This window comes from Fukomys damarensis, unplaced genomic scaffold (genome assembly GCF_012274545.1).
Source record: "Fukomys damarensis isolate Sample0158 unplaced genomic scaffold, DMR_v1.0_HiC HiC_scaffold_16, whole genome shotgun sequence".
Taxonomy (NCBI): Eukaryota; Metazoa; Chordata; class Mammalia; order Rodentia; family Bathyergidae; genus Fukomys; species Fukomys damarensis.
The window spans coordinates 71,904,795-71,915,245 of NW_022900928.1; the positions used below are offsets into that span (position 1 = coordinate 71,904,795).

Genomic DNA, 10,451 nt, shown 5'->3' on the forward strand with positions numbered 1-10,451 from the left:
TTAAAACTTTCTCCTGCTCAGGATTTTTCTCAGGGCAAGTTTAACATCACTGTTCCTCAAACTGTATATTAAAGGGTTCAGTAAAGGAACTGTGTTGGTATAAAACACAGAAGAGATTTTTCCTTCATCCATAGATTCTGCAGAGGATGGCTTCAGATACATGAATGCACCTGATCCAAAGAAGAGAGAAACAGCAATTATGTGGGAACTGCAGGTGCTGAAGGCTTTGGACCTGCCCTCAGTGGAGCTGATGTGGAAGATGCTGTAGAGGATAAAACCATACGAGATGAAGATGGTGAGACAGGGCACAAAGACGTTGATCCCCACCACAATGAAAACCTCCAATTCGTTGACATAGGTGCTGCTGCAGGAGAGCTGCATCACGGGTAGAATGTCACAGAAATAGTGGTTGATGGTGTTGGCATCACAGAAGGTCAGTCTCAGCATGCATCCAGTGTGGGCCATGGCACCAGAAAATGCCATTAGGTATGAACCAAGCATTAGGTTGGAGCACATTCTAGGGGACATGGTACTGTTATACAACAGTGGATTACAGATGGCTACATAGCGATCATAAGCCATTGATGTCAGTACATAGCATTCAGCAATGGAAAAAAAACTGAAAAAGTACAGCTGGGTCATACATCCTCTATATGAGATAACATTGTTAGATATGAAGTTCACCAACATTTTGGGTGAAAACACAGAAGAGTAGCAGAGGTCAATGAAGGATAAATTACACAGGAAAAAGTACATGGGAGTATGAAGGTGTGAATTTAATCCAATTAGAGTTATTAAGCCCAAATTTCCCAACAAAGTTGCCAAATACATTACTAGAAACAGGAAGAACAGGGGGAGTTGGAGATCCGGCTGGTCTGTTAATCCCACAAGAATAAATTCAGTCACAGAAGAGCTGTTCCCAGATTCCATTCTTCTGTGAGAGAAATGGTAGACACAGGAAAAAGTCTTAGTGTTAAAGGACACACAGCTCTTTTCCTAACATATTTCAATAACATGGGATATCACCAGTATAACTGAGACTACCCCCACCTGGGTCCACAGAATCTGCTTTTACTCCTACTTTGATGAGAGATTAATTCCTCAATAGATATGTAACATAGGGTGTATTGTGAAGCACATCCCCAAATCTACCCACATGGGATGCCTGTGCTGACAAATGAAAACATGACAGTTGGAAAACCAAGCGATAAGGAAGAAGACAGATGTAGCAAGGGACAATAATCTTTCTCTCATTTTATCATTTCTTTCTTCATCTGAGCCTTAATCTTACCAATAAAATTGGAGGCAGAGGTGTTCACAACCTGGTGATTGACTGTAAAACAAATTAGACAGGGTGGGTGATAGCTAAATCATTGTTTCTAAGAGAAAATGAAAGAACTAGTATCCAGGAATGGATTAATCACTTCCTATTCCCAGAGAGTTATCAATGAATACAGAAGAGTGAGAGTTCCATCTACAATGAGGAAACTATTGACAGAGATAACACATTCCTGGGCTCCCTAAGTTCTCTCAACTCTCTGTCACCTCTTTCACTTGAGTCTCAGGAATTCACAGTATAGAAAGTATAGAGCAGTGTTGGCAAACCTTTCAGAGACAGACAAGTGCCCAAACTACAAACCAAAACACATTTATTTATTGCAAAGTGCCAATACTGCAAATTAATCCAGAACACCAAGGTTTTACATTAGAAAAAATAATTCACACATTTAAAAGAATAACAAATAACACTCATGCCATAGGTTTGCCACCTGTGGAAGAGAGCAACATCATAGATCCCTGAACTTTAATCTCAAAGGAAGACATTTCTTTTTTTGGTACCTGGGATTGAACTTGGGTCCTTGCACTTGCAATACAGGCCACTGAACCACTGAGCTAAATCCCCAGCCCTTGGAAGACATTTCTAACAAGTAGAATTTAGAAACTCAAATTTATTAGGCCACAACACCTTGGTTCTTCTTTATTGCTTACTTACCTCTTGAGGCTTAAAAGATCAATTTTTGCACTTTATTTTCAGTATGTTCTGGAGACCTTTCAGAAAACTACAGATAATAATTTATTACTATTACATTAAATCTCTAAAGCCACAGAGAAAACAGTTATGATTAATACTTTCACCCTTTTGTGAGACACAGATTTAATGTAAATGTTAAGTTGCAATGTACTTGCTTTAATCAAGAAACAAGGTTGTTCAGTGTTATCTCTAGAGAATGGAGTCTAGATGTAATAGGAAATAAGTAATTGTATTTACAGCTTGAAGCATAATATGTCTGTGGTTCATTTCAGATTTATTATTGTGCTCTCTCTTTCTGTTTTCTATAGGGACTATATATACCCCAGGGAAGACCCACAAATAAACTCTCATTTTTCAGTCATCCAGGCAGTAAAACAGGAGATCCTACATGACCCTTCCCCCATGAGCAAAGAAATTCAACAATATTCGTGGACAGATTTCACTTGTGAGAATTCACCAAACTTGTGTTGGTACTCATGGAGTCTGGTCTAGCATGAAATCAGTTACACTGAATCAGGTAGGAACACATGAGTTGCCCTCTTACCATGGCCCTTATTCCTTTCATAACACCATAAAATTGGGACAGAAATTTTGCATAGGAAAAGACTGAGGTACACCATGCATCCAGTTCCCCATCTTTTTCATAGGTTATTCAGAATATGGAGCTTCTATCCCCTGTTTTCATTACACTGAGTGTTACAGGACAGGATACCCTGATTAGCAGGTGACACTTAAAATACATACAGCAATTTAGCCTATCATGCAGCATAGCCAAATCTCCTCAACTCAGTGTGGTGATAGGAGTTGAAGACCCTACACCACATCTCTACTTAAACTAGGCAAGAAGTACCTTGCACTTTCAATGCCCCAGAATTTCTGAGAACTCCTAAGAAGACTGGCTCTGTAGCCTGTCTCAAAGTACTAACATGACACAGGACATAATGTATTTCTACTTCTCATCCAGTGAGAATAAAACTGACTAGTGATCCCCAATGCTTCTCCCAGAGATTCATCAAAGATCAGCAAATAAAAATCCCAGTGGAACAGATACTTTCTCAAAGCAGTCCTTCTTGCTTTTGGACTCTGTGTTGGCTTCACAACTTTGTGTTGGAAGATGGCAAAGCTCCCACAAGATTGCTTTTAAAAAATATTGAGTTTATTGGTACATTTTAGCTATATAGTACAGCTACACTCATTATTGGGATCTTGTACCTTTACATGACAGGTCTTGGTTCTCATTTTTTACCCTTGTTCTGCCCACCTCTTCAACCTCTCCTCCCCTCACCATTTACAAACATTTTATTTCCATTTTTTTCATTTTCTCATGTTTTTCCCTTATTACCTTTCCCCTACCTTCACACTTTCCCCACACTGTTGCCCTTTTCTTCCTATTCCACATTGTCAATTATCTCATTAGGATCTTATGTACTATTATAGTTTTTCACACCCAAGAAACTATTTGGTATTTACACATGTGTGACTCATTTATTTCACTTAGGAGTATATCCTCAATATGTATCGATTTTCCTATGAATGAAGCTAATTTCTCATTCTTTATGGCTGAGTAGTATTCCATTTTGTAGAAAAACCACATCTTCTTTGTACAGTTTCCAACTGATGGGCATATGAGCTGTTTCCAACACATGATTGCTTTTGTCCATGGATGTTAAATCATTCTTTTCAGAGAGATTTATGGTTCAGGCATCTTATTTTCCAACACTCTTTTGCTTTCCTCTATGGTTTTAAACTGTAAGTCAATCACATGCCTTGGAATATTCTCTATTTTATAAATATGTATGTCTCTATATTTAAAAAATAATCATATACAAGTATATATTTATACATAAAAGAAACTTACATATAATAGCAACTTCATTCTATACTTATATAGGTAGATTTAATAATATTAAATAAGCAAGATACTTATTGTCTTCAAACTGCTCATAATAGAGACTCTTCAAACATAAAACTATAAACTGTACTAACACAGGTATGAAATATTTCTGAGAACATGAGACAGCAAACGACATCTTGTAAGATAGAAAGATGAAAGAGACTACATAGGCATTGAATTTATTATGTATTAAATTAACATTATGCCTTTTGTATCTTCAATATTAGCTTTCTGTATATCGTGTCCTTTGTCTTATGTAGAATTTTCACCAGTGTGTTGCCTCTGACTTTAAAACTGCTATGTTCAGTAAAAGAGGTAAGAAATGGGAAACTTTCTGTCCAGTGTTAAGAATAAGGATCCAAGATTAACAGATAATTACTACTTATGTGAGTTGAAATCATATACCCCATAGTAAAAAGAACTACAATTGATATTATTAAAAAGATAATAGCTCCCTTCCATGGCATTCTTTTACTAACCTTGGTTCTTCATCTTGAAAAAAGTCTATGTGTTTGATCATAAAAGATCAGTAGAAGTTATGATGTATTATAAGCCAATTATTTGATGATTTATTCTTGCTTAAACTCTAAATAAAAATGGAGAGGCAGAAAATGTTCATGTCATCCATGATACATGCAATGAGTATTTTCATTTTGCATGTCTTGGACAAGAAAAAAAACAAAAAAAGACCTGCGTAAGGCTCTTTTATCTTCCTCAAGCCTTGGTATAATTTGCAATTTCTGCAAAGATCAATTGCAAAACAATTTTGTTTGAGAAATTAATAAACAATTATACTTGTGAACATTAAGACACAAAGTGTGCTTGGTAAATCTCACAATGTGACAATAGAGGTACCATTTCTGGATTTAACTGAAGTATTGTTCATGCTATCAATGACCTACGCATGGGAGAAATATGTTGCCTCTAATCAATTTATGTCATCGTTCTGTAGATGTTTTAAAATATAACTTGTGACAAAGGATAAAGGAATATTGAGTCTTATGAGGAAATTCTCTTACAAATTCTAATTTCCATAAAATATGAATTATCTTCTATACTAAAACTGCCACAGTAAGAAAAGTACATATATGTTAACATCTCTATGAACTAAGAAGTATACTTCTGTGGTCTAAAGAGATCCCTATAACAGAAAGAAAATTTTCTCATTTGAAAATGAAGATTTCAGTGGCAATCTAGGTAAATAGTTCCTTCTGATGGTAATTTTTTATTTAGACAAGATTTAAATTAATTAAAATATGAAAGTTATTCTAGGGAATATATCAAAAGAAGATTAATCAGAACTTTGCAACAGGAAATTGAGGTCTTCAAAAATATGTCTAGTCGTAAAATGCTCAAAAAATTATAATGCACCACCTTGTGTTTGACAAAGGGGCCAGACAATTTCACTGGAAGAAAGATAGCCTCTTTAATAAATGGTGCTGGAGAAATTTGCTTTGCATATCATGAAGATTAAAACTAGACCCATGTCTCTCACTGTGCACTAAATTAAAGTTGAAATGGATCAAAAATCTAAATACTACAATAGAAATGCTAAATCTGCTGGAAGATAGAATAGGAAAAACACATGAAGAGATGTAGGCAAGGACTTTATGAGCAAAACCCCTGTCATTCGAGAATTATTAAAGATAATCAAATGGCCCTCCCAGCAGTGTTCCCTCCATCTTTAGCACCGGAGGGTCTTCTCGGCCAAGCCCTCCCCTGCTGGTGCAATTTTCACCAGTGTGTTGGCTGTGTGCAATTTTCAGCCGCCATCTTTTGTGCTAGAAAGGTAGCCATGCGGGCACCCCCGAACACCCTGCAACCTTCTCCCTCGTGCTTTTAGACCTCCTGATTGTACCAGTCTTTGGACCTTCTCTGTAGAGGCAGAGGTGGTCATAAAGAGTATTTTCTGGCACTTTCAACTTTGAACATCTTTAAAGAAGTGGTGGGGGAAACTTATAGTAGAACTGAGTGGAGTTCAACCCTTTAGGAGGTTGGGGAACTCAGTTTGGGCTTGCAGCCCGAGCTCAGTCTGCTTTGTGGGGTTCTGCCACCAGATAGCTGAGATCAGGGGACTCAGCTCTGCAAATGGCAACACATATTGTATATTATGACAGCAGTGACATAGTCTGAAAGAGGCCCTTCAAACTCATCTTTTTTTCTTTCTTTTTTTCATCCTACTCTGCAAATTCTTTTTTTTTCTTTTCTTTTTTTTTGTTTTCTTTCTCTAACTCAGTCTCTTACTCCACTATGGTATCCCTCATCTCTCTTTTTGTTTCTGCTCTTGGGCTAATTCAGATTTCTTCTTTTATTATTTTTTTCTCTTTTCTTTATGTTTTTTTCTTATGTTATTCTACTTCACTCAAGGATTACTATATTTCTATTTTGTTTATTCTTTTTGAATTTAAATTTCCTGATGATTGTATGGTCATTCTACATCTTTTGGCTTCATATGAAACCTTTTCTAATTCTTATACTTATCTACTCCTCTTGTCTTAGCTTTGTTTTAAGCCCCCATTGTAAATGATATATATCCTTGTTGAAAAGTTTATTTACTGTAAGCATATTTTGGATTGATTCTTGATCTTAATTAAATTTACATGGTTTGAAAATGATAGATTGATGACTACCATAAGTGGTCAATTTGCAAATTGTGCTTCATTGTATTGTGGTGCTGATTGTATCAATTAGGATAAAGGATTGTGATTGATTCAATGAGCTGTTTTCTTCAGTATGATGAAAATGAGAATGTCTATGAGTCATTACAGACCCATGGGCTAACTATATCAGGAAGATTTAAGCAATAATCTAAAGGTTAAACTGAGCATAACCCAACAACAATAGTAAAAATGAGAAAACACTTAAGCAGATACAGTGACAGACTTCCAGTTCACCAATGGCAAATAGTGGGGCAAATGAGGATGAAAAGTCTGATAGTGAATCATCAGGACACCCTGAACTCAAAGCACAGGAAATAACAAAACTCATCAATCAGGCTCTAGGGAAATATAAAAGAGAAGTAATTTCCCAGATAATCATAGATATGACAAGCAAAATGAAAGTTATAATTCGTGACTCTAGAACAGAGACTGAGAGGAAAATAGATGAGCTCAGGACCATGATAGAAGCCATGCATGCCCAGCATGAGAAAGAATTGAAAACAATAAACGCCCAATACAAGAAAGAAATGGAATCAATAGGACAGATTCAAACAGATTTCCAGGAGATTAAAAACTTCATTGAGAGTGTTCACAAAAGAATAAAAGAGTCCAAAGATAGAATCTCAGACATAGAAAATAAAATTGCAGTCGGTGACTGTGAAAAAAGAGGTCTCTTAAAAACAGTAGGTGATCATGAGAAATTGATACAACAACTCTTAGATGATACTAAGAAGAATAACATAAGATTGATAGGAATTCAAGAAGCAGTAGGAGAAAATGTAAATGACTTAAAAAACTGTTCACAGAATTAATTATAGAAAACTTCCCAAATAGAGGGGAAGAATTTGACATACAGATAAGTGAGGTATATAGGACTCCAACTAGGCATGATAAAAAAAATCTACACCTAGACATATAATAATCAAGATCTCAGAAACCCAACAGAAGAACAAAATACTACAAGCAGTAAGAGACAAGAAACAAATTACATGCAAAGGAAAGCCTATCAGAATTACAGCAAACTTTTCAATGTAAACCCTTAGGTTAAGGAAGCCTAGAATCAGATATTTCAAGTACTAAAAGAAAACTCCAACCTAGACTGATGTATCCTGCAAAACTTTCTTTCAAAATGGATGTGGAAATAAGATATTTCCAGGATAAAGAACACCTGAGAAACTTTATGAATACCAAACCAGCACTACAATGAATTCTAAACAATCTCCTAGAAAAAGACAATGAAGGTAACAACACAATGAGACCCAACAGAGCAAATCAAATAGGCAAGCCAAGAAACTAAAAGGAGAAGGCAAAAAAAAAAATGATAATAATAAGTTAGTACATATTGGTTATAACCATCAATATTAATGGCCTCAATTCACCAATCAAGAGAAATAGACCAGCAGAATGGATTAAGAAGCAAGATTCAATAATATGTTGTACACAAGACATGTCTAGTGTAAAAAGAAGCCCATAGACTGAAAGTTTTGAAAGGACAGAAAACTTCTTCATGTAACAGGAACTCCCCCCCACACACACACAAAAAGCAGGGAAAGCAATCTTATTCACAGACAAAGTAAGTTTCAAACTTAAACTCATTGAAAGAGACAAAGAAGCTCACGACATTATTGTGAAGGGAATAGTTAAAGAGGAAGAGACAATAAATAATTTATTTTTAATTTATTGAGTATGTCAGAAAGTATATATGCTTTTTTCCCTCTTTTCTTCTTTTTTTCCTTTTTCTTTTTTTTTCCTCTGATGCTGGGGATTAAACTTGGCACATTGTTCTGGCTAGGCAGGTGCAGCATTATTGAGCTAAATCTCAGGCTTTACATTTCATATTTTTAGAATTTATCAATACATTAATCCTTGTTTCTATATGTTGGTCTACCAAATTGATGAGTTATTTTGTTCTCATTTTCTTCGCTTTTTTATTTGAGAATTTATGAAATCTGTATATATGAGTAGTATGAAAAGTATTAAGGCCTATCTGTCATTTTCCTCTTTCATCTCTGCTTTCTACAAACTTTCTTTTCTGTCACTATAGCTTGTTTGGTTGGAAATTTGTTAAGATAAATGTTGTTATGTTATCAATATATCTTTGTACCTATTTTCTACTGCTGATAAATATTAATTTTAAAGTAAATTTTATAACTATACTTAATCATTAACATCATTTAGTATCTGATACATATTACAAATTCTCCAACTCCTTAAAAGATGATATTTGTTTTTTTCTCAAATTATACAGATCACCAACATTCCACACATCACTGCACTTTTATTATACCTGAGTATATATTGTATTGTAGAGAATATGCATTGTGTATATGTGGGGGGTTGAGTTTTTACATATATGTGTGCACTATTAAATGAGAAACATGGGCATGAATGTGGTAGGATTGTGCACATTTGGCATATTGATAGTTTCTCTGGCAACCTTATGGTTTCTTTAAATTACATGCTTGACTAAATTCATAGTCATTCATTTTGGAAGAATATTACATATCTATTGGTGTTAAATTCTATCATTATGTTTATAAAAACATAATAAAACTAAGTATGGGATATAATAAAATAGAAACAGAAAAATCTGATCTTAAAAATATGAATTTTTTAGTTGCTTTTGGATTTCAAATATAAGTATATTTTTTTCCTATGGGCAGTTTTGTTAGAAATTGTAAGTGGTACAATCAACAAGTATATTATATTTATCAATTAATTAAACCAAGGAGTTTATAAATCATAAAATTTTGAGGATAGTTTCTCTAATATGTAACTTTGTTTTATTTATAATTACATTATTTCAAAAATATTATAAGAAAATGAGAAATAACATAATGTTTGAAGATCATATCAAACTAATGTATTTTGATTAGTCTGTTATATAAATTCTTGTTTATTCATATCCTTTTTTGCTGTCATATATATGTATATTTGAAATTTTTATTTAGTATTTTCATTTCTTGTTATCATGTATCTTTGCAATCTTTAATAAAAAATAATCAACTGGGATCTCCTCTTATTAAAAAGCTTTTACACAGCCAAATAAATCACCATAGAGTGAAGAGATAACTCACAAAGTTAGAAAAAAATTTTGTTTCTCAGACAAAGGACTAATATCTACAATATACAGTGGATCTTTGACTTATGAATTCTATTCATAAGGGCTGCTTGTAACTCATGCTTGTAGTAAGACAAGACTATTTTTCCCACAAGAAGTAATGGAAATACCCATAATGTGTTCTGAACCTCCCAAGCACTCCTTAACTAACCTTTTAATAGTTTGAAAAAGGTTTGTATAATGTGCATACTTTACCAAAAATAACAATAATTTTCTGAGTATTCACTCAAAAGTTATAAAATGTGCCTAGTTTACCAGAAAAAATAATTTCATACTGTACTCACCATTCAAGTTGACACTTTGGCTTTCAGGAAGGGAGGATAAAATGGAAGGTGGTTATTGTTTGGATGTAGAGTCCCCTTCCATAAGAACATCAGGAGTCTGGCTCTCTGCTGTTCTTTTTCTTCTTGACAGAGACCACCAGGTATCAATCTTTTCAGAACTAAAAACTGGCCTATAGTTGTCTCTTTCTGTCTTTTGTTCTATAGTATGATATGATATTGTCTTTAAGCAAGTGAATGTAATGATTTTTTTTTCTCTGTCTGGGTGGGTCTTCTCTACAAATGGTTGCAGTTCTGTGTATTTTTTCAGGATTTATTTTATTTCAGAATAAGTACTTTGCTGCACTGATGTTGATGCTCTCCCTCCTCTTCAGGAGGCTCCTCGGCTGCCATTTTCTCAGCCAGAAGTTGCTGACTCCCCTTAGTGTTTCTCCATGAGTTTCTCAACATCAGCACTGTCTAC

The 10,451-nt window shown here is 34.6% G+C and overlaps 1 protein-coding gene across 1 annotated transcript; it reads right to left on the reverse strand.

Annotated features, from left to right (window-relative positions):
* On the reverse strand, positions 1-930 carry LOC104854698 (olfactory receptor 8B3). Its single transcript, XM_010613281.1, has one exon. It carries the CDS (start codon positions 928-930, stop codon positions 1-3), a length of 930 nt encoding a protein of 309 aa, XP_010611583.1.
* Between the last annotated feature and the right edge of the window lie 9,521 nt (positions 931-10,451).

Coding starts and splice junctions, on each gene's coding strand:
- LOC104854698 (XM_010613281.1), bottom strand. CDS start 930: ATGGAATCTGGGAACAGCTCTTCTGTGACTGAATTTATTCTTGTGGGA.